Source organism: Rhinopithecus bieti, unplaced genomic scaffold (assembly GCF_001698545.2).
Source record: "Rhinopithecus bieti isolate Rb0 unplaced genomic scaffold, ASM169854v2 scaffold_2350, whole genome shotgun sequence".
Taxonomy (NCBI): Eukaryota; Metazoa; Chordata; class Mammalia; order Primates; family Cercopithecidae; genus Rhinopithecus; species Rhinopithecus bieti.
This window is the reverse complement of record NW_016803902.1, coordinates 197,027-222,644: the sequence shown is the minus strand read 5'-3', so window position 1 is coordinate 222,644 and position 25,618 is coordinate 197,027. Positions and strand designations below refer to the sequence as shown.

Here is a 25,618-nt window from a genome sequence, read left to right as displayed (position 1 = left end):
CACAAATAAACAAGGCAAAGCAGCTTACTGGGCAAATCAAATTACTGATAAACATCCTACCTGTGAAATAACTATTCAGGGAAATAAATTTAAAGGTTTGGTAGATACAGGAGCGGACATTTCAATCATTTCTCTACAGCACGGACCGTCTGCATGGCCAATTCAACTCACTCAATTTAACATAGTTGGAGTTGGTAAAGCCACTGAAGTATTTCAAAGTAGTTACATTTTGCATTGTGAAGGGCCCGATGGACAATCTGGGACTATTCAACCAATTATACTTCTGTACCTATAAATTTATGGGGGAGAGATTTATTACAACAATGGGAAGCACAAGTTCTAATTTCAGAACAATTATATAGCCCTCAAAGTCAACATACAATGCATTAAATGGGGTATGTCCCTGGTATGGGACTAGAAAAAAACTTGCAAGGTTTAAAAGAACCACTTCAAGTAGAAAGACAAAGTTCCCGCCAAGGTTTAGGATATAATTTTTGATGGCGGCCATTGTGAAGCCTCCAGAACCTATACCTTTAAAATGGTTAACAGATAAGCCAATTTGGATAGAACAATGGCCGCTAAGTAAAGAGAAACTGAAGGCTTTAGAGAAATTAGTTACTGAACAATTAGAAAATGGGCACATAGTTCCAACATTTTCCCTTTGGAATTCTCCAGTTTTCGTAACTAAGAAAAAATCAGGTAAATGGAGAATGCTAACTGACTTAAGAGCGATCAATTCAGTTATACAACCTATGGGAGCATTACAGCCAGGATTGCCTACTCCTGCTATAATTCCAAAAAATTAGCCTTTAATAGTCATAGATTTAAAAGACTGTTTCTTTACTATCTCTTTAGCTGAGCAAGACTATGAACGGTTTGCATTTACAGTTCCTGCAGTAAACAACCTGCAGCCTGCTAAGCGTTTTCATTGTTTTTACAGATGGATGTAGTAATGGTAAAGCTTCTTATTCTGGCTCAAAAAGTAAAGTTTTCCAGATGCCCTATACTTCAGCTTGAAAAGCAGAGGTTGTAGCTGCAATTGAGGTATTGACTCATTTTGATATGCCTATTAATGTGATTTCTGATTCTCTATATGTGATTCATTCCACACAGTTAACTGAAAATGCTCAGTTATGATTTCATAAATATGAACAACTGATGACTTTATTTACCCAATTGCAAACAGCAGTTAGAAGTAGAATGCATCCTTTTTACATCACTCACATTAGGGCCCATGTGACTGAAGGGAATCAAATGGCTGATCACCTAGTTGCTAATGCAATATCTAATGCTAGACACTTTCATAATTTAACCCATGTTAATGCCTCTGGTCTCAAATACAAATACAGCATTACCTGGAAAGAGGCCAAAAATATTATCCAGTGATGGCCAACTTGCCATATGGTACACTCCTCATCTTTTACAGGAGGAGTTAATCCTTGAGGATTAGAACTTAACTCTCTTTGGCAAATGGATGTCACACATGTTTCCTCATTTGGGAGACTAGCTTATGTACATGTATGTGTGAACACCTTTTCTCACTTTGGGCTACATGCCAATCAGGAGAGTCTGCTGCCTGTGTTAAACATCATCTTTTGCAGTGTTTTGTGGTGATGGGCATTCCAGCTTCTATTAAAACAGATAATGCCCCAGGCTATACTGCCAAGCTCTAGCTACATTTTTCTCTGTGGAATATTAAACACATTACTGGTATCCCATACAATTCTCAAGGACAAGCCATAGTGGAAAGAATGAATCTTTCCCTAAAACAGCAGTAGCAAAAGCAGAAAGGAGGAGACAGGGAATATGGAACCCCACGGATGCAACTGAATCTAGCATTATTAACTTTAAATTTTTTGAGTCTGCCCAAAGGCCAGATGCTATCAGCAGCTGAACAGCATATACAGAAACCAGCTGCAAAGACAGAAGCAGAACAATTGATTTGGTAGAGAGATCCAATAACAGAAAGATGGGAAATAGGTAAAATAATAACTTGGGGTAGAGGTTATGCTTGTGTTTCTTCAGGCCAAAATCAACAGCCAATTTGGATACCATCAAGACACCTGAAACCTCATCATGAGCCAGATGCTGAGGAAGAGATTCCGGGAGGATCCCGAGGACCTCCCGGTTGCAGCCGTGTCCAGACTGATGCTGAGGAGGACACCAACTGCCATGAGCAACACCCATCAAACACAGCCACCCACCTGGGGACAGATCAAGAAGCTGTCACAGATGGTGGAAGAAAACCTGAGGAAAGCAGGACAACCAGTCATAATGAATAATTTAACGGTAGCTATGATAGCATTTATCACCAGTGCCATGAGTATTCCTTCAATAAGGGCTGACACAGAGAACAATTATACTTATTGGGCATATTTATTAATCTGGCTGGTAATAATGCCTGGATTTAATCACTCTATGACACAGTTACACATGCTTTCTGATCTCAGTATTTACCATAATAAATCTGCTCTTATAGTTGAGGCATACCACCCTCAAAAACCTATTTATAAGCAAAATAGAACCTGGCCAGAAATAATGAAAGTACTTGTTTAGGAAGATTGCATTGCAGAACAGGTAGAGGTGCTGCACAACGATTCCTATGGAATCATTACTAACTGGTACGCTAAGGGGATGTTTAGCTTGAATTGCACCTCTCAGTCTGCATGCCATGGCCACACTATATTCAGCTGGTCTGAACAAAACGGTCAGATAATAGAAATGATAAAAAGTACGACAAAAGTTCCTATTACCTGGAAACATGGCGGTATAGTGGCACCTCAACCTCAAATGATATGACCCACTCTAGGGGCTTAACATAAGGATGTGTGGAAACTATTAATAGCTCTTAATAAGATCAAAATTTGAGAAAGAATAAAAAAGCATCTAGAAAGACACTCTACAAACTTGTCTTTGGATATTGCAAAATTAAAGAAAAAATATTTACAGCATCCCAGGCACACCTGACCTTAATGCCAAGAACTGGAGTGCTTAAAGGAGTTATAGACAAATTAGCAGCTAGTAACCCATTAAAATGGATAAAAACACTTGCAAGCTCTGTGATTTCAATGATTGTGCTTTTAATCTGTGTTGTCTGTCTTTGTATAGTCTGCAGATGTGTATCCTGACTCCTGTGAGAAGTAGCTCACTGTGACAAAGCTGCCTTTGCTTTTATCAATTTGCAAATCAAAGAAGGAGGGACATGTTGGGAGCAGGGCCCCCCAAAACTGGCCATAAACAAAATCTCTGCAGCACTCTGACGTGTTCAAGATGGCCACAATGCCCATGCTGCAAGGTTGTGGGTTTACCCGAATGAGGGCAAGGAACACCTGGCCCACCCAGGGCGGAAAACCCCTTAAAGGCGTTATTAAACCACAAACTATTGCATGAGCAATCTGTGCCTTAGGGACATGCTCCTGCTGCAGTTAACTAGCCCAACCTATTCCTTTAATTCAGCCCATCCCTTCGTTTCCCATAAGGAATACTTTTAGTTAATTTAATATCTATAGAAACAATGCTAATGACTGGCTTGCTGTTAATAAATACGTGGGTAAATCTCTGTTCAGGGCTCTCAGCTCTGAAGGTTGTGAGACCCCTGATTTCCCACTTCACACCTCTATATTTCTGTGTGTGTGTCTTTAATTCCTCTAGCACTGCTGGGTTAGGTTCTCCCCAACCGAGCTGGTCTTGGGATCATCTAATTCAGCTCTTCTTCCCTTTGCAATGACTAACCTCCTAGTTATTCCATCTCATTCACAGACTGACACAGTCTTCCCTGTCTATCCCAATTTCTGCCATTATCCTTGTTAACTTCAATATACATACGAATAATCCAACCAAAATTCTCTTTCCAGTTTCTAGACTTTTTTCGCTTATGAAACACCTTCTGCTCCCACTCCCGTTATCCTACTCCTTTCACTAAAAATAGAGAAATCAGCCGGTTGCAGTGGCTCAAGCCTGTAATCCCAGCACTTTGGAGGCTAAGGCAGGCAGGTCACGAGGTCAGGAGATCAAGACCATCCTGGCTAACACGGTGAAACCCGGTCTCTATTAAAAATACAAAAAAAAAAATTAGCCGGGTGTGGTGGCAGGTGCCTGTAGTCCCAGATACTCAGGAGGCTGAGGCAGGAGAATGGCGTGAACCTGGGAGGTGGAACTTGCAGTGAGCCAAGAGCTCGACACTGCACTCCAGCCTGGGCAACAGAGCGAGACTCCGTCTCAAAAAAAAAAAAAAATAGAGAAGTCATCAGATGCTTCCAATGTCAAATATACAAATCTACATGCATCAGTACACATTCTCTCTTTGTTAACTCCTGCCCCTCCTCTTTTTAGGGGTAATGCCTACACCTATGCTCTGGACTCCATTCCCCTCTGCTTACCACTTCTGTCTTCAGCTTCTCCCTTGGTATTTGATCTTTACTATAAGCATCTTATCTGTATAAAAAACAAGCAAACAAACTTCTTGCCCTGATTTGCCTTATCTTCACAGCCAAATTCCTAAAAATAGCTATTACACTTGTCTTAATTTCCTCAGTCTACTCCAGTGGTTCTCAGCCAGAAGTATTATAGGATCTAAGCCTGCAGCTACTGGGAGCTGTCTTTGTTGCCCCATGGAAAAAGTTTGCATGAGTTGGAAGCTAATAGAGGAAAAAGATGAGCCAAGAGAATGGAGAGAAAAGACAGCACTCATAATATAGTTTGAGTACCAGAATCAGGCCTCCTTGGCATTTCAGTTACATAAGTCAATAAATTTTCTTTTTGCATAAGCTAGTTTGAGTTGGCTTCACACTGTTTACATGCCAGGGCTCAAAACTGTGTCCAAAACTGTAAACATGATCTTCAAACCTGGTTCTCTTTCAGGATTCCCTTCCTTAGGTCAAGGTATCTGTATTTTTTTGACCTGACCCTGAGGTCAAGTTCTCTGGTATTTTTTTTTTATTCACTATTATATCCTCAACATCTTGTACACTGCCTGGCATATAGTAGTGACTCAATAAATATTAAAGGAAAGAATGATAAATGAAGATTTAATTTAAGCCTACCTTAACCATGGTGGAAACCGGGTGCACTCTCCTAAGATTTTTCAAAATGGATCCTACCAGATCCATCACAGACAGTCCAATAGCCCAAGAGGTATACCCCTTCAGCTTGATAATCTCATAGGCACTACAGTTGTAGAAAGTAAGAAAATCAAATTCATAATAAGTCAGCCCAGAGAAAACATAATATTCTTCAAGCATCCATTTTGAAGTAATCTACATGTCAATGCAATTGTATTAAAATTTTCTCATAGATTTCTTACAGAATTTATAAACAGGCAACAAAACTTTTTGTACTGGTCTCACAAAACTTCACTACATACTTTATTTACTTTTTTATTGATTATCATTATTATTATTATTATAGACAGGGTCTTGCTTCCTTGCCCAGGCTGGAGGGCAGTGGTGTGTGATCATGGCTCACTGCAACCTCTGCCTCCTGGGCTCATGCGATCCTCCCTCCTCAGCTTCCCAAGTAGCTACTTGGAAGCACGGGCATGAGCCACCATGCCTGGCTAATTTTTGTGTTCTTTGTAGATACGGGGTTTCGCCATGTTGCCCAGGCTGGTCTTGAACTTCTGAGCTCAAGCAATCTGCTCGCCTCAGTTTCCCGGAGTGCTGGTATTACAGACATGAGCCACCATGCCCAGCCTACTTACTTTAAGTAAAAATTAATTCACCCTTTTTTTTATCATAAAGGCAGAATAGTAGGACAAATGTTCCACTCAAGATGAAACTAGCTTTTAATATTTTTTGTGTTGTTGCTTAGATATGCAACATAGAAACTAATCACCTTGAAAGTTACCATATATATCTCTTGAACTGTTTAAAATTGTTACTAGTGGCCAGGGTCAGTGGCTCACACCTGCAATCCCAGCACTATGGGAGGCCGAGGTGGGTGGATCATGAGGTCAGAAGTTCAAGACCAGCCTGGCCAATGCTGGCCAACACAGCGAAACCCCATCTCTACTAAAAATACAAAAATTATCTGGGTGTGGTGGCACGTGCCTGTAGTCTCAGCTACTCGGGAAGCTGAGGCAGGAGAATCACTTGAACCTGGGGGGCAGAGGTTGCAGTGAGCCTAGACTATACCATTGCACTCCAGCCTGGGTGACAGAGGGAGACTCTGTCCAACAAAAAAAAATTGTTACTAGTTTGCCAATGTAAATGTATATAGTTGTAAGTTGTGTGTATATATCTTTCCTAAGAATATACCACTAAATCAATAATAAATGAATATGGAAAATATTTATGATACATTTTCAAAGGAAAATACCACAATACTAAACATTATGCACTTTCTTATCTCTGGCTTGTAAAAAATATAAATTTTTATACAAACTTTAGAGTTGCATCAAGCCACCAAGTTATTAATAGTGATTATTTTTACAAGACAGCCTTACAGGTGAGTCTTCTTTATGCCTATCTGAATTTTCTGATTTCCTACAATTAATATTTATTATATATTTGCATTGCTACAAATAGTGGCCGCCTCAGGTTTGGACTGACAGTCAAATTCACTGGACAAAGAGGATTTAATTTAGCACTAAGTTTATTTAACTTTTAGAAAGGCTATAGGACAAAAAGCACAGACTGCACAGCATATCATTCATATGAGGAGGTCTTACAACTTCCCAGTTTTAAAGCCCCAGGAATGCACATAACACACTTGGTTGCCAAAAACATATATATATGTATATGTGTATATATGTGTGTGTATATACATGAGCACAGGAGGTTGGGCCTAGACTGTTCCTACAATAGTGTCCTATGATTTGACTATCAGTCCAAAATCAGGGCCACTATCAGAGGCCATGCAATACTTTTGATGACAAAAGTACTTTTAGACCCTCAATTCTATATGGCCAAGACTCTGGAGGTAAGTAAAAGGAAAGGGAAAGAGGGTCTGCCTGGCACCTGACTGACAGCATAGACAGCATACTGTCTATGAGTTGAAGTAAAGAAAGCTCTACAGTAGATAACTGGGGACAAATCTCACCAGTTGAATCTGGATAACAGATTTATCCTCTCGGGTATTAACAAAATGGATAGAGAAAGAGAAGAAAGTTGAGAATGGCTAAAAACATAATCCTTTAGTTGTTATTAACCATCTTGATGAAAATAAAACTGCTGTTGTAAAAGAAAGGTAAAGGGAGCAAACAGAAGAAACAGTTTCAAGGCTGGTACTTTAAGACAAAAACTGATACACATTGTAAACCAAATGCCCTCTTGGGAACCAGTAAGGACATCCTATTAAATCATGATGTCATTCCTCTGCAGTTGGTTAGACACTAGCAAATCAGAGGCTGTTGTGTAAAAAGAGCTGAGTAGTTTTTAGATAAATATTAGCAGCACCCTAAAGATTGTTTATAATTATAGATCCTCTGCGAAATGATCAAGAGGAAAATAATTTAATTTTAGATACTGCAGAGTTGAGAGGACCAATAGTGATAAGTACTGATCTGAAACACATTGGAATATTTGGTATTCAAATCATACAGGACTTCAATGGAAAATGTGATCTTAATCCTTGTTCCCTTAAAGCAAGTGTCTCAAATTAAAAAGGAACTGCCTGAGCGCAGTGGCTCACACCTGTAATCCCAACACTTTGGGAGGCCGAGATGGGTGGATTGCTTTAGCTCAGGAGTTTGAGACCAGCCTGGGCAACATAGTGAAACCCCACCACTACTAAAAATACAAAAAGTGGCCAGGCATGGTGGCATGCACCTATATTGCCAGCTACTCAGGAGGCTAAGGTGTGAAGATGGCTTGAGCCTGGAAGTCAGAGGTTGCAGTAAGCCAAGATCAAGCCACCACACTCTAGCCTGGATGACAGAGCCAGACCCTGTCTCAAAAAAAAAAAAAAAGAAAGAAAGAAAAGAAAGAAAGAGAAAAAGAAAGAACTACCATTCTCTGTGGTACAATTATTAAGTCACTGGGTAGATAAAAGACCAACACTGTGACATCCCTACGGGAGGTAGATGGACTGCTCCATAACACTTGGAAACCACTATTGGTTAACACAGATTCCTTAGTGGGTGAGGGGTATGGATGTGCCTCCAGACCAGTTAGATCCCTGCATTTATTGGAGACTGGTCTCCTGGCCCCTATAGCTGAAAATATATGGGGATAAGGGACATTTTTTTTGAGAAGGATAGGAAAAGATACCGTAATATTAATACATATTGTCTTTTCTAGGGATTAATTTAAACTCTTATTCAAAACTTTTTGGTGAAACAAAGCATTTGTAGGTTCCCTTAAGAGAATTTAAGAAAATAAAACATACCAAAATGATTACCAAAGTAAAAGGTATTTTGGTAAACTGACCTAAAACTTTTGATTGATGTGATACTTACGGAAATAGTTTGGCCAAAAGAAGAAATACATTTGCTTTAGAAATATAAAAACAGGGCGAACGTGGTAGCTTTGGAAGGCCAAGACGGGCAGATCACCTGAGGTCAGGAGTTTGAGACCAGTTTGGCCAACATGGTGAAACCCTGTCTCTATTAAAAATACAAAAACTAGCCAGGTGTGGTGGTGCACTCCTGTAGTCCCAGCTACTCGGGAGGCTGAGGCACGAGAATCACTTGAACCCAGGAGGCAGAGGTTGCAGTGAGCCAAAAGTGCACTACTGCACTCCAGCCTAGGCAACAACAGAGCAAGACTCTGTCTCAAAAAAAAAAAAAAAAAAAAGAGAGAGATAAAACATGTGATTTAAAGTGTGTATCAATACCTTTAATAAGACACAAGTGATAGTAAATGACAGAGGGGAGAAAAGACAGTCTAGTTGGTTAAGAATTACCAAAACATTGTGAGGGATTCTGTTTAACTACTGTATCTTATAGATTCTAGTGGTTGTAGATGTACTAACTTGTCTTTTCCTATTTATAAGATATTGAAGAAATGTTTGTCAAATGAACTCTGAAGAATATATGATACAAAGATAATAATCTGAGGTCATGGAAAGGTACCAAGGGTAAAGGGATATGAGCCCTTTCGAAAAAGCCAGAAGTAACTGGGAAGATAACCTTGAGTTTGAGTTCAGGCAACATAGTTTTCTAGACATAAAAATTAGTTAAGAAAAATGTGGACTATTAACTATAATAGAACTAGGTTGCCAGCACTGGATTTTATGAAACCATTGATTTGTGCATTGTATCAGGACTAGCAGGACTGGGATCAAGTATGCAGACCCTGAGGGCTATGTGACAAGAAGTGCACATAAGAACTGTTGAGAATTTCCTTCTTTTGCAATTAAAAACAAACAAACAAACAAACAAACAAAAAAAGAACGTTGAGAACCAAAGGCAGCCGCTTTCCTGCCTTGGGGAAGTCTGCCCCCATGTCAGCTTCCTCCTTTATAACTGACTGTGCCCCATGCAGTGACAGGGCCTAGAAGCTACACCTAAGCATTGCAATACTGTTGTTTTGTTTTGTTTTTAGACGGAGTCTCCCTCTGTCACCCAGGCTGGAGTGCAGCGGCGTGATCTCAGCCCACAGCAACCTCCAGCTCCCGGGTTCAAGTGATGCCTCAGCCTCCCGAATAGCTGGGATTACAGGCGCCCGCCACCAAGCCCAGCTAATTTTTGTATTTTTAGTAGAGACAGGGTTTCACCATGTTGCGCCAGGCTGGTCTCAAACTTCTGACCTTATGAAGTGATCTACACACCTCAGCCTCCCAAAGTGCTGGGATTACAGGCATGAGCCAACACACCCGGCCACATTGAAATACCTTCTAAAGAAGATACTGATATGCTGTACTGTGTTTTCTTCCTGGCATCCTTTCATCGTGCTAGATAAACTTAATGCTAGGTGAAAACCTATTATGTCCTGTGAGTTGGACAGTCTGAATTTCAGACAATTAGTGGCTATATACTTTTAATATTGTTGTTGTTTGGTTTTTTGTTTTTGTTTTCTTTAAGAGACAAGGCCTCACTCTATTGCCCAGGTTGAAATGCAGTGGACTATCATTGTTCATTGCAACCTGGCATTCCTGGGCTCAAGTAATCCTCCCATCTCAACCTCCCAGGTAGCTAAGACTACAGGTATGCAACACCACACCTAGTTAATTTTTTAATTTTATTTTAAAATTTTTTTATTTTATTTTATTTTTTTTTTAGAGAGACAGGATCTTTCTCTGCTGTCCAGGCTAGTGTGCAGTGGTGTGATCAACCTCTGCTAGTTTGAGTTGAGCCTAAAACTCCTGGGCTCAAGTGATCTTCCTGCCTCAGGTACCCCAGTAGCTGGGACTATAGGCATACTACCATGCCTGGCTAATTTTTAAAAATTTTTTGTGGAGACATGATCTCACTCTGTTGCCCCAGCTGATCTGAAACTCCTGGCCTCAAACAATCCTCCTACCTCAGCCTCCCAAAGTGTTGGGATTATAGATGTCAGCCACTGCACCCAGCTTTAACTGCTTTTTTAACTGTGGTAAAATTTATCATCGTAACAATTTTTTAAGTATACAATTTAGTGGCATTAAGTACATTAACACTGCTGTGCAGTCATTACCACTATCCTCTCTCAAATGTTTTCATCTTCCCAAACTGAAGCTCTGTACTCATACACATTGCCATGTTACTTTTTATAACCAAAAATAAAATAATATAAACTTTTAAAACTAAAAGGCATTTAAGAGAATAAAACTCACCCATGATCACTTTTTTGTTATATTATGTGACTTTTAGTCTCTGCCCTAATTCTTACACATTTTTGTTTTATTTTTATTTTATTTGTTTGTTTGTTTTCTTTGAGGCAGAGTCTTGCTCTGTCGCCAGCCTGGAGTGCAGTTGTGAGATCTCAGCTCACTGCAACCGCTGCCTCCCAGGTTCAAGCGATTCTCCTGCCTCAGCCTCCTGAGTAGCTGGGATTACAGGTGCGCACCACCAGAGCCAGCTAATTTTTTTTGTGTGTGTATATTTTAGTAGGGACAGAGTTTCAACATGTTGGTCAGGATGGTCTTGATCTCCTGACCTCATGATCGGCCCACCTCAATCTCCCAAAATGCTGGGATTACAGACATGAGCCACTGCACCCAGCCTATTATTTTGTTTTATATATTTATTTTTTTTTCTGAGACAGAGTCTTGCTCTGTTGCCCAGGCTGGAGTGCAGTGGCACAATCTTGGCTCACTGCAACCTCTGCCTCCTGGGTTCAAGCAATTCTCATGGCTCAGCCTCCCAAGTAGCTGAGATTACAGGCACACACCACCACACCTGGCTAATTTTTGTTATTTATTTATTTTTTTAGTAGAGACGGGTTTCACCATGTTGGCCAGGCTGGTCTCGAACTCCTGACCTCAGGTGATCTGCCCACCTTGGCCTCCCAAAGTGTTGGGATTATAGGCGTGAGTCACCACGCCCGGTCTCTTACACATTTTTGTAGGGTTTTATCATAAGTATACATATAGTAGACTTGTGGTTTTTGTTAAGTTCAATATTCCAAGCTGTGAACATCCAAAAGTGATTTTTAACTTCTTTTTTTTGAGATGGAGTTTCACTCTTGTCACCCAGGCTGGAGTGCAATGGCGCTGTCTTGGCTCACTGCAACCTCTGCCTCCTGGGTTCCAGCGATCTCCTGCCTCAGCCTCCCAAGTACCTGGGATTACAGGCACCCATCAACACACCCATCTAATTTTTGTATTTTTAGATACAGGGTTTTACCATGTTGGTCAGGCTGGTCTCGAACTCCTGACCTCAGGTGATCTACCCGCCTTGGCCTCCCAAAGTGCTGGAATTACAGGTGTGAGCAACCCCCCACCCACCCAATTTTTAAGTTCTATAACTTCTATTAATATGTAACTTGACTCTTGACTAAAGCATGAAGAATAATCCTGCGTGCTGTTAAGGCTAATACATATGGAGTCAGATGCTTCACTTATAAGAAAACCATATTGATTTCTGATCATCTGCATTAGCTTAATGTTTCATCTAGTCAAATGATGAACATTTAATAAGTTCTTGGCATGGTTCTAGCATTTTGCATAAAATAGTACTAACTTATTTACTCTCTATAGTAGCCCTGCAAAGTAGGTTCTATAATTATCACCATTTTGAAGATGAGTAAACAACTTCTGATATTTTAAGTAATTTCCCAATATCATATCACTAATAAATGATGAAGGTTTCAAACCTGGACAACCTGGCTCCAAAGTCCATTGTCATAATCACTATGCTTTTATTACTCTCAAATATATGAGTTGTGAAATAATAAGTACTTTTCTTTTGACAAATGCCCCAAAAGAAAGCTATGTATAAGTCTGAATTTAGTGATTTTCAGAAGACTAGAGTTATTTATCTGACAAAAGGCAAAGATCAACTATTTGATTTTTGTCTGTGATATGTATTCTTAAGACTGATTATTAAGGCATTAAGAAACTTAATAGTGACTATTACCTTTGAATAACTTGTTTATGGATATTTTTCCAGTGTTCCTTATCTGAATCTGTTCCTAATTTAGGGTCCAGAGTCTTCAGAGCAACACCAGCAACATTCACCCCACTCCATAAGGGCACTAAAAAATACAGATGTAAAAATAAACTCTTCTTCCCAATATTGCATCAGGAGTTTGAATTCAGTGTTATCTTTTTAAGTTAGGTTTGCCACTTGATATGGTTCAGATGTTTGTCCCCTCCAAATGTCATGTTGAAATATAACCCCTAGCGTTGGAGGTGGGAAGTGTCTGATCATGGGCACTGATCCCTCATGAATAGCTTAGCATCATCCCCTGTTGATGAGTGAGTTTTCACTCTGAGTTCATGTGAGATCTGGTTGTTTAAAAGCGTATGGCACCTCCTCTCTCTCTCGTTTCTGCCCTCACCATGTGACACATCTACTCCTCCTTTGCCTTCTGCCATGATTGCAAGCTTCCTGAGGCCCTCATCAAGAGCATATCTTGGAGCCATGCCTGTACAACCTGCAGAAGCACAAGCTAAATTAAACCTCTTTTCTTTACAAATTGCTCAGCCTCAGGTATTTCTTTTTTTTTTTTTTTTTCGTCTTTTTCATCCAGGCTGCAGCGTAGTGGCTTGATCTTGGCTCACTGCAACCTCCACCTCCCAGATTCAAGGGATTCTTCTGTTTCAGCCTCCCAAGCAGCTGGGATTACAGGTGTGTGCCACCACACCCAGCGTTTTTTGTATTTTTAGTAGAGATGGGGTTTTGCTATGTTGGCCAGGCTGGTCTTAACCTCCTGGCCTCAAGTAATCCACATGCCTTGGCCTCCAAAAGTGCTGGGATTACAGGCATGAGCCACGACTCCTTGTCAGGTATTTCTTTTTCTTTCTTTCTTTCTTTTTTGAGGCGAGTCATCGCTCTATCGCACCGGACTGAGTGCAGTGGCCAGATCTCAGCTCACTGCAAGCTCCGCCGCCCGGGTTTACGCCGGATTCTCCTGCTCAGCCTCCCGAGCGAGCTGAGGACTACAGCTGGGCGTGTTTTCTGCGTGTCCTACCTGCGCTTCGTCATGGTGGGTTATTTTTAGTAGAGACGGGAGTATCACCAGTGTTAGCCAGGATGGTCTCGATCTCCTGACCTACGTGTCCGCCCGTCTCGGTGCCTCCCAAAGTGCTGATTACAGGCTTGAGCCACCGCGCCCGGCTCTTTTCTTATCTTCTTTCTTTCTTTTTTTTTTTTTTTTTTTGGACAGAGTCTCACCTCTGTCCCAGGTATAGAATGCAGTGGCCAGTGGCACGATCTCGGCTCACTGCAAGCTCCGTCTCCCAGGTTCACACCATTCTCCAGCCTCAGCCTCCCAAGTAGCTGGGACTACAGGCACCCACCACCATGCCTGGCTAACTTTTTGTATTTTTAGTAGAGATGGGGTTTCACCGTGTTAGCCAGGATGGTCTCCATCTCCTGACTTTGTGATCCGCCCACCTCAGCCTCCCAAAGTGCTGGGATTACAGGCGTGAGCCACCGTGCCTGGCCCTGGCCAGGTATTTCTTTACCACAACAAAAAAAGGCCTAAAACACCACTTTACACCATACATAAAAATAGGTTTCAAATGCATAAAAGAGAGAAATGTAAGAAATAAAATTATAAAGTTGTTAGAAAATATGTAGTAGAATTTATTTATAATTGTGTGGTATAGGAGGCATTTTTAAGCAACATACATATTTTTAAGCAATATGCAAAATGCAGTATAAACAAAGAAAAGGACTGATAAAATATAAACAATTAGAGGGAAAAGAATACCAAATTAATACCATACTTCTCAATAGTAAAAAAGAGCCAAGGAGGAATAACTGTCAATCTAGAGTCTCACATCCAACTAACCTGTCATTCCAGAATACGGTGAGGCTACAACAGTCACATAAACACCACCAATAGGATAGAGTTCAGGAAGAAGTAAATTGAACCCAGGCAAAGAAGTTAGATGGAGAAAATAAAGATAAGCAACACAACTGGCAAACCTGTACTTGAATCGAAACAAGTATTAACTATTAATAATAATTATAACTAGTTTGAGGGATATAAGAACAGTACAGATACAGAAAAGGAATTAATAATTACATGTATGACAGAAAGAGGATGGTGTCAACATCATAAAAAAGAGGATGATCAAACTAAAAGCATTCTAAGATCTTTGTATTATCGGGACCCGGCGCAGTGGCTCATGCCTGTAATCCCAGCACTTTGGGAAGCTGTGGCGGGTGGATCACTAGAGGTCAGGAGTTCGAGACCAGCCTGACCAACATGGTGAAACCCTGTCTCTACTAAAAATACAAAATTAGCTGGGTGTGGTGGCACATGCTTGTAATCCCAGCTGCTCAGGAGGCTGAGGCAGGAGAATTGCTTGAACCCAGGAGGCGAAGGTTGTGGTGAGCTGAGATTGCGTCATCGCACTCCAGCCTGCGCAACAAGAGCAAAACTGTCTCAAAACAAACAAACAAACAAAAAAAACCAGATCTTTGTATTATCCCAAAGGACAGTAAATAAATTTATCATCTGGGATCAAGTATTAATGTTAAAAATTTACAGATAACCATTTATAAGGTAAGTGTATAATCCAAAGTATTAGAGGAAATCAAAGAAAGTAGATCCAATGGAAGGCAGAAAAAGAGAAAGTAAACAGAAAAATCATGCTAAATAGAATACTAAATATGTTCAAATTAATACTAATCAGAATATACCGTTTTCTAAAAATAAAGTTATAGAATATTAATGTGAGACATTAAAATATACCAGAGAAAATTAGTTTTAATGACCTTCAGGAAAAATAAGTGTGTTAGGACAATAACACAAGCCAACAGGGTTAAAGTAAGGCTCTGGTTGAAGAAATATTTGTCCAACTCAAATCAAAGTATTTGTTATATTATGGCTCTTGGATTACAAAGAAAAGGGCACTTTAAATGTTTTGAATAAATGAATGAATGCTTGAACAAATAGTCTTTATTCTCAATTGGTTTATTGCCATGATGGAAAGAAGATTTACATACATGACACAATTAAGGAACACTGTAAAAAGTATAAAGTTCTAACCATGTAGCAGAGACTAAGTATTTAAATTCAGTAAAAAGAGAGGTTGGTGTGGCCTCAAGAGTTAAAATCACATATTATTTCATTTACATGAAAACTCTGGAATAAATAAACATACAGAGTGAGAAAGTAGATTAGCGGTTGCCTGGGGCTAGGGCAGTGGAAAGAATGTGGATTTCATTTTGGGCTGATGAAAATATTCTGTATTTAGATTGTGGTGATGTTAGTACAATCCTGTGAACATATCAGAAACTCAAGAATTCTATATTTTGCTGGTTGAATTTTATGGTATGTGAATTGTATTAGTCCATTCTCACATTGCTATAAAGAAATACCTAAGACTGGGCAACTTACAAAGAAAAGAGATTTAACTGGCTCACAATTCTGCAAGCTGTACAGGAAGCACAATGCTGGCATCTGCTTGGCTTCCTGCGAGGTCTCAGGAAACTTTTAATCACAAAAGAAGGTGAAAGGGAAGCAGAAGTGTCTTATACGGCTGCAGCAGGAGAAGGAGGGAGAGAGGGGGGTGGTGCCACACACTTTTAAACAACCAGACCTCACAAGAACTCACTATTGTGGAAACAGTACCAAGGTGGATGGTGTTAAACCATGAGAACCTGCCTCCATGATCCAACCACCTCCCACTAGGCCCCAGCTCCCACACTGGAGATTACAATTCAACAAGAGATTTGGGCAGGGACACAGATCCAAACCATATCATGAATTATGTCTTAATAAAGCTGTTTAAAAAAACACAATAAATAAAAATGTATTACAGATAAGAGAAACACTCATATTGACTTTAAAACAGCTATATGTTTTGTGGACTATTTTATGAAAGATAGCTAAATCAATGATGCAAAAGATTGAAAGTAAAGGAACAGTAAAAGTTACACCAGGAAAGTACCAACAAAATGAAACTTATACAACTATATTAATATCAGGAAAAAAAAACTTTAAAGGAAATAAGCATTATTAGAGATAAGAAGGGTAGTCACATAATAATAATAGATTTATACTTACCGCTAGAATCACCATGTTCTCCAATAATCCAACCATGGCAGCTTGTGGGGTGGACACCCAACTTTTCTCCAATTAGGTAACGGAAACGGGCAGAGTCTAAATTACAACCACTTCCAATTACACGAGTTATAGGCAAGCCACTTATCTTCCAGACTACATACGTCAAAATATCCACTAAGAAGAAAAATTTCATGTTAGAAAAAGATTCAGTGTAACTTAAAAAAAAATTTTTTCCTGAATAGATAGATGAATTGTTTTAGAGTCAAACACAGATTTACTACAAAGTGAAGCAAATCACTGGCCAGGTGTGGGGGCTCATGCCTGTAATCCCAGCACTTTAGGAGGCTTAGGTGGGTGGATCACCTGACACCAAGACTTTGAAACCAGCCTGGCCAACATGGTGAAACAGTCTCTACCAAAAAATACAAAAATTAGCCAGACATGGTGGCACACACCCACATTCCCAGCTACTTGGGAGGCTAAGAAGGAACCAGAAAAGCAAGCTTGGTAATATAACAAAATAAGATTGGTCAGCACCCCCCAAAAATCACACTAGTTCACCAGAAATGGATCCAAACCAAGAAGAAATCCCTAGTTTACCTGAAAAATAATTCAGGAGGTTAGCTATTAAGCTCATCAGGGAGGGACCAGAGAAAGGTGAAGCCCAATGCAAGGAAATCCAAAAAATGATACAAGAAGTGAAGGGAGAAATATTCACCTAAAGAAGTAGCTTAAAGAAAAAACAATCAAAAATTCAGGAAACTTTGGACACACTTTTAGATTTGTGAAATGCTCTGGAAAGTCTCAGCAATAGAATTGAACAAGTAGAAGAAAGAAATTCAGAGCTCGAACACAAGGTCTTCAAATTAACCCAATCGAACAAAGACAAAGAAAAAGAATAAGAAGGTATGAACAAAGCCTCCAAGACGTCTGGGATTACAATAAACAACCAAGCCTAAGAATAATCAGTGTTTCTGAGGAAGAAGACAATTCTAAAAGCTTAGAAAACATATTTGGTATTTGGGGAGATAATCAAGGAAAACCTCCCTGGCCTCGCTAGAGACCTAGACATGCAAATACAAGAAGCACAAAGAACACCTGGGAAATTCATCACAAAAAGATCTTTGCTTAGCACACTGTCATTAGGTTACCCAAAGTTAAGACAAAGGAAAGAATCTTAAGAGCTGTGAGACGGAAGTACCAGGTAACCTATAAAGGAAAACCTATCAAATTAACAGCAGATTTCTCAGCAGAAACCCCACAACCTAGAAGGGATTGGGGCCCTATCTTCAGCCTCCTCAAACAAAACAATTATCAGCCAAGAATGTTGTATCCGGTGAAACTAAGAATCGTATATGAAGGAAAGATAGTCATTTTCAGACAAACAAATGCTGAGAGAATTTGCCACTACCAAGCCACCACTATAAGAACTGATGGAGCTCTAAATCTTGAAACAAAGCCTGGAAACACATCAAAACAGAACCTATTTATTTATTTATTTATTTATTTATTTCCTTTTTTTGAGATGGAGTCTCACTCTGTCGCCCAGGCTGGAGTGCAGTGGCATGATCTCAGCTCGCGGCAACCTCTGCCTCCCAGGTTCAAACAATTCTCCTACCTCAGCCTACCGAGTAGCTGGGACTACAGGTGCCCACCACCATGCTCAGCTAATTTTTGTGTTTTCAGTAGAGACAGGGTTTCACTACATTGGGCAGGCTGGTCTTGAACTCCTGACCTCAGGTGATCCACCCACCATGGCCTCCCAAAATGCTGGGATTACAGGCATGAGCCACTGTGCCCGGCCCAGAACTTTCTTAAAGCATAAATCACACAGGACCTATAAAACAAAAACACAAGTTAAAATGCAAAAACAAACAAAAACCCAAAGTACACAGGCAATGAAAAGCATGATGAATACAATGGTATCTCGCATTTCAATACTAACACTGAATGTAAATGGCCTAAATACGCCACTTAAGCCGGGCGCGGTGGCTCACGCCTGTAATCCCAGCACTTTGGGAGGCCGAGGCGGGCGGATCAGGAGGTCAGGCGATCCAGACCACAGTGAAACCCCGTCTCTACTAAAAATACACACAAAAAAATTAGCTGGGCGCGGTGGCGGGCGCCTGTAGTCCCAGCTGCTCCGGAGGCTGACGCAGGAGAATGGCGTGAACCCGGGAGGCGGAGCTTGCAGTGAGCCGAGATCGCGCCACTGCGCTCCAGCCTGGGTGACAGAGCTAGACTCCGTCTCAAAAAAAAAAACAAACAAAAAACAAAAAAAAAAACGCCACTTAAAAGATACAGAACTGTAGAATGGATAAGAACTAACCAACCAACTATCTCTTGTCTTCAGGAGACTCACCTAACATACAAGGACTCACATAAACGTAAAGGGGTGGAAAAAGGCATTTCATGCAAATGGACACCAAAAGCAAGCTGAGGTAGCGATTCTTGTATCAGACGAAACAAACTTTAAAACAACAGTGGTTAAAAGAGACAAAGAGGGACATTATATAATGGTCAAAGGCTCTTCCAACAGGAAAATATCACAGTCCTAAACGTATATGCACCTAACACTGGAGCTCCCAAATTTATAAAACATTTACTAATAAACCTAAGAAATAAGATAGACAGCAACACAATAATAGTGGGGAATTCATTACTCGCTGACAGCAATAGACAGGTCATCAAGAAGAAAGTCCCACCAAAGAAACAGTGGTTTAAACTATACCCCTGGGAACAAATGGATTTAAACAGATATATACAGCAACATTTCATCCAACAACCACAGAATAACACATTTATTCCAACAGCAACAATGGAATTTCTCCAAGATAGACCATAATGATAGGCCATAAAACGAGCCCCCCCTCAATAAATTTAATAAAATTGAAATTATATCAGCATTCTCAGACACAGTGGGAATAAAACTTGGAAAAAATCAACTCCAAAAGGAACCTTCCAAACCACGCCAAATTACATGAAATTAAATAACCTGCCTACTGGATAAGCATTGGGCCAAAAATGAAATCAAGATAGAAATTAAAAATTCTTCTAACTGAATGACAGTAATGATACAACCTATCAAAACCACTGGGATACAGCTAAGGTGATGCTAAGAGGAAAATGTATAGCCCTAAGTGTCTACATCAAAAAGTCTGAAAGACCATAAAGAGACAATCTAAGGTCACACCTCAAGGAACTAGAGAAACAAGAACAAACCAAACCCAAACCCAGCAGAAGAAAAGAAATAACCAAGATCAGAGCAGAACTAAATGAAATTGAAACAAAAAAATACAAAAGATAAACAAAAAGCTGGTTCTTTGAAAAGATAAATAAAATTGATAGACTATTAGCAAGATTAACCAAGAAAAGAAGAGAGCAGGCCGGGTGCAGTGGCTCACACCTGTAATCCCAGCACTTTGGGAGGCAAGACGGGTGGATCACCTGAGGTCAGGAGTTCCAGACGAGCTTGGCCAACATGATGAAACCCCATCTCTACTGAAAATAAAAAAATTAGCTGGGCATGGTGGTGGACACCTGTAATCCCAGCTACTCAGGAGGCTGAGGTGGGAGAATCACTTGAACCTGGGAGGCACAGGTTGCATTGAGCCGAAATCGCGCCCTTACACTCCAGCCTGGGTGAAAGAGCAAAACTCTGTTTCAAAAAAAAAAAGAAGAGCAAATCCAAATAACCTCATTAAGAAATGAAGCAGGAGATATTACAGCTGACACCACTGATCATTCAAGGCTACTATGTACACCTTTGTGCACATAAACTAGAAAACCTAGAAGAGATAGATAAATTTCTGGAAATATACAACCTTCCTAGGTTAAATCAGGAATAATTAGATACCCTGAATAGACCAATAACAAGCAGCGAGAATGAAATGGTAATTAAAAATTACTAACAAAAAGAAGTCCAGGACCAGATAGATTCACAGCAGAATTCTACCAGACATTCAAAGAAGAATTGGTACCAATCCTTTTGACACTATTCCACAAGACAGAGAAAGAAGGAACCTTCCCTAATTCATTCTCTCACCAGTATCACCCTAATACCAAAACCAGGGAGGGACACAATCAAAAAAGAAAACTACAGACCGATATCCTTCATGAACATAGATGTTAAAATCCTTAACAAAATACTAGCTAACCAAAATCCAACAACATGTCAAAAAGATAATCCACCATGATCAAGTGGGTTTCCTACCAGGGATGCAGGGATGGTTCAACATACACAAGTCAATAAACGTGATATACTACATAAGCAGAATTAAAAACAAAAATCACATGATCATCTCAATAGATGCAGAAAAACCATTCAGCAAAATCCAGCATCCCTTCATGATTAAAACCCTCAGCAAAATCAGCATACAAGGGACATACCTTAATGGAATAAAAGCCATCTATGGGCCGGGCATGGTGGCTCGCACCTGTAATTCCAGCACTTTGGGAGGCCGAGGCGGGTGGATCACCTGAGGTCAGGAGTTCAAGACCAGCCAGGCCAATATGGTGAAACTCTGTCTCTACTAAAAATACAAAAAATAGCTGGGTGTGGTAATGTGCACCTGTGGTCCAGCTACTTGGGAGGCTGAGACAGGAGAATTGCTTGAACCCGGGAGGTAGAGGTTGCAGTGAGCCAAGATCGCACCAGACTCCGTCTCAAACAAACAAACAAACAAACAAACAAACAAACAAAAAAGCCATATATGGCAAACCCACAGCCAATATAATACTGAATGGGGGAAAAGTTGAAAACATTCCCTCTGAGAACAGGAACAAGACAAGGATGCCCACTCTCACCATTCTTCTTCAACATACTACTGGAAGTCCTAGCCAGAGCAATCAGACAAGAGAAAGAAATAAAGGGCATCCAAATTGGTAAAGTGGAAGTCAAACTATCCCTGTTTGCTGACGATATGATCATTTACCTTGAAAACCCTGGCTGGGCGCGGTGGCTCATGCCTGTAATCCCGGCACTTTGGGAGGCCAAGACAGGCAGATCACCTGAGGTCAGGAGTTTGAGACCAGCCTGGCCAACATGGTGTAACCTCATCTTTACTAAAAATACAAATACAAAAACTAGCCAGGGGTGGTGGTGTGCACCTGAAGTCCCAGCGACATGGGAGGCTGAACAGAAGAATCACTTGAACCCACAACAGGGAGGCTGTGGTGAGCCAAGGTCATGCCACTGCAGTCCAGCCTGAGAGACAGAGAAAGACTCCATCTCAAAAACAAAAAACAAAACAAAACAAAACAAACACACACACACACGCACAAACACACACAATGATACTGGATTGGCTAAAATTTTTTATTTTATTTTATTTATTTTTATTTTTTGAGACAGAGTTTCACTCTTGTTGCCCAGGCCGGAGTGCAATGGTACCATCTCGACTCACCACAACTTCCACCTCCCAGGTTCAAGTGATTTTCCTGCCTCAGCCTCTTGACTAGCTGGAATTACAGGCATGAACCACCACACACCTGGCTAATTTTGTATTTTTAATAGAGATGGGGTTTCTATATGTTGGTCAGGCTGGTCTCAAACTCCCGACCTCAAGTGATCCACCCACCTCAGCCTCCCAAAGTGCTGGGATTATAGGCATAAGCCACTGCAACTGCCTTATTCATTTATTTATTTAGAGACAGAGTCTGGCTCTTGTCACCCAGGCTGGAGTGCACTGGCGAGATCTCAGCTCACTGCAACCTCCACCTCCAGGGTTCCAGTGATTCTCCTGCCTCAGCTTCCCAAGTAGCTGAGATTAAAGGCGGCTGCCACCATGCCTGGCTAATTTTTGTATTTTTAGTAGAGATGGGGTTTCACTACTACCTGGCCAGGCTAGTCTTGAACTCCTGACCTCAGGTAATCCACCTGCCTTAGGCTCCCAAAGTGTTGCTGGTATTACAGGTGTGAGCCACCACGCCTGGCCTGGATTGGCTAAAATTTAAAACTTTTTTTTTTCTTTTTTGGTTGTTTGTTTCTGTTTTTGTTTGTTTTGTTTTGAGACAAGGTCTCACTCTGCCATTCAGGCTGTAGTGCAATGGCACAACCACAGCTCACTGCAGCCTAGACCTCTCAGGCTTACACAATCTTCATACCCAGCTTTTTTACTTTATTTTATGTACAGACAAGGTCTCCCTATGTTGCCCACACTGGTCTCAAAATCCTAGGTTCAAGCGATCCTTCTGCTTCAGCCTCCCAAAGTGTTAGGATTACAGGCATGAGCCACAATGCCCAACCGGTTTGGTAATATCTGATAGAGTAAAACATATACCTACCATATAACCTACCTATGTTACTCCCAGGTATTTACCCAAGAGAAATAAAGACATATGACCACACAAATACTTACACACAAATTATGATATTAGTTTCATTCATAATAGTCCAAAACTGGAAATAACCTCAGTATGTTTCAACAGATGAATAAACAAAAAACACATGAATAAAATAGCAATTTAAATGTATAAACAATGGCTGGGTGCAGTGGCTCACATCTGTAATCCCAGCACTTTGGGAGGCCAAGGCGAATAGACTGCCTGAGCTTAGGAGTTCCAGACCAGCCTGGACAAAATGGTGAAACCCCACTTCTACCAAAAATACAAAAATTAGCTGGGTGTGGTGGGACATGCCTGTGGTCCCAGCTACTGGGGAGCCTGAGATGGGAGAATCAATTGAGCCTGGGAGGCAGAGGTTACACTGAGCCAAGATTACACCACTGCACTCCAACCTGGGGGACAGAGTAAGACTCCATCTCAAAAAAAAAAAAAAAAATGTATAAACAAAAGAATACTTTGGGACTAAAAAAGGAACAATATGATACACTCAATAATATGGATGAATCCCAAAATAATTATGCTGGGTGAAAGAAGTCAGGTAGAAAAAATTACATTCAGCATGATTCCATTCACATAAAATTCCAGAAAATGGGGCCAGGGCAGAATGAGAGATGAACTGTAAAGAGGCACAAGAAAACTTTCAGAGGTAACTGAAATGTTTTGTATCCTGATCATGGTGGTAGTTTCATGAGTGATTACATTTATCAAAATTCACTGCATTATATACCTTAAATGAGTGCAATTTATTGTACCTCAATGAAGCTGATTCTTTTAAAGGAATGGTATGGAAAGATCATCCTTATGCAATAGAATGGAAGAGAGAAGACTCACCTGGATTTGAAACAACAAGAATTTTACAATCAGGACTATAATGGACTATGGCAGGAATGATTGATTTCATGATAGTCACATTACGTTGGACCAGGGCAAGGCGAGTTTCTCCCTCCTGCTGCCTTGCACCTGCTGTGACAATAACTATTCTGGAGTTTGCAGATACACTGTAATCTAAAAAGGAAACAAAACACTATATTTGGATCAAGATTACCATAACCACTGTGCCTTAACTCCTTAAAACTCTATTGTATATTCTTAGTACTATATTAAAGTATCCATGTCCCTTTATGTCTGGCATTTTGGAGATGAACGGACTTTTCTAACCTGTATAATCTGAAGGAAGCCTTGTCACTATGACTTGCCAACTTTCACATAGCTACCTCAAAAATTTTTATAACAATAGAAACTAACCCCCTTTTGCCCAAATTCCCATGTGTTATGAAGGCCCAAGGCAATGAAAGTCAGCTCTCTGCCTTCTTAGAAACACCAAAATGAGGCAAAATGAGGCCGGGCATGGTGGCTCACGCCTGTAATCCAGAATTTTGAGAGGCCAAGGCGGGCGGGTTACGAGGTTAAGAGATCAAGACCATCTTGGCCAACATGGTAAAATCCTGTCTCTACTAAAAATACAAAAATTAGCTGGGCATGGCAGCACATGCCTGTAGTCCCAGCTACTTGGGAGGCTGAGGCAGGAGAATCGCTTGAACCTGGAAGGCGGAGGTTGCAGTCAGCCAAGATCACGCCACTGCACTCTAGTCTGGCAAGACTCCGTCTCAAAAAAAAAAAAAAAAAAGAAAGACCAAAATGAATAAAGACTTAGAACCCTGAGAATTCTGAGAATTTATGTGTCTGTTTCAGGAGTCTAAGAGTGAGAATGTATTTACTTCTAATATTGTAAGGGACTGGGTTTCAATCACAAACAAGTTCTTGACCCACACAAGAAAATAAACTATGTACTAAATGACCAGTTGTTTCACCTGTTGAATACAATGTCACCACTATGTAGCTCTTACTAACTCATACTGGACTTTTTTTTTTTTCTGAGATAGGATCTCACTCTGTTGTCCAGACTGGAGTGCAGTGGTGCCATCTCAGCTCACTGCAACGTCTGCCTCTCAGGTTCGATTCTCCCATATCAGCCTCCTGAGTAGCTGGCACTACAGGCACACACCATCACACACAGCTAAATTTTGTATTTTTGGGGAGAGATGGGGTTTCACCATGTTGGCCAGGCTTGTCTCGAACTCCTGACCTCACCTGATCCACCTACCTCAGCCTCCCAAAGTGCTGTGATTATAGGCATGAGCCACCACATGTGGCCTCATACTGGACTTTTTAAAAAAGCACTATATAGCTGAAAGTTATCTACCATATGGATGTAAAAAATTACTTAAAATATCCTCTATATCTATCTCATCTCAACTTTTCATGTTCTTTTAGAAAATGAAATCTAATAGCTGGGCGTGGTGGCTCACAACTGTAATTCTAACACTTTGGGAAGCTGAGGTGGGCGGATCACTTGAGGTCAGGAGTGCAAGACCAGCCTGACCAACATGTCTCTACCAAAAATACAAAAATTAGCCAGGCATAGTGGTGCACACCTATAATCCCAGCTATTCAGGAGGCTGAGGCAGGAGAACTGCTTGAACCCGGGAGGCAGAGGTTACAGTGAGCAAGATTGCACAGAGCAAGACTCTGTCTCCAAAAAAAAAAAAAAAAAATTAGCTTAGCATGGTGGCGCGCACCTGTAATCCCACCTACTTGGCGCAGGGTGGGGAGGGCAGCTGAGGCAGGAGAATGGCTTGAACCCAGGAGGTGGAGGTTGCAGTGAGCCCAGATCGTGCCACTGCACTCCACCCTGTGTGACAGAGTGAGACTCTGTCTCAAAAAAAGAT

The 25,618-nt window shown here is 40.7% G+C and overlaps 1 protein-coding gene across 1 annotated transcript in view; it reads right to left on the bottom strand.

Moving 5' to 3' along the window:
- Positions 1-25,618, bottom strand: part of LDHC (lactate dehydrogenase C) — a 51,135-nt gene that overhangs the window by 5,350 nt on the left and 20,167 nt on the right. The window contains exons 3-6 of the mRNA XM_017858065.1: positions 23,721-23,894; positions 16,545-16,718; positions 12,437-12,554; positions 5,043-5,166 (exon numbers count right to left, since the gene is read on the bottom strand). Of these exons, the coding sequence (XP_017713554.1) occupies positions 5,043-5,166; positions 12,437-12,554; positions 16,545-16,718; positions 23,721-23,894 (590 nt within the window). The remainder of the gene's footprint in view (positions 1-5,042; positions 5,167-12,436; positions 12,555-16,544; positions 16,719-23,720; positions 23,895-25,618) is intronic.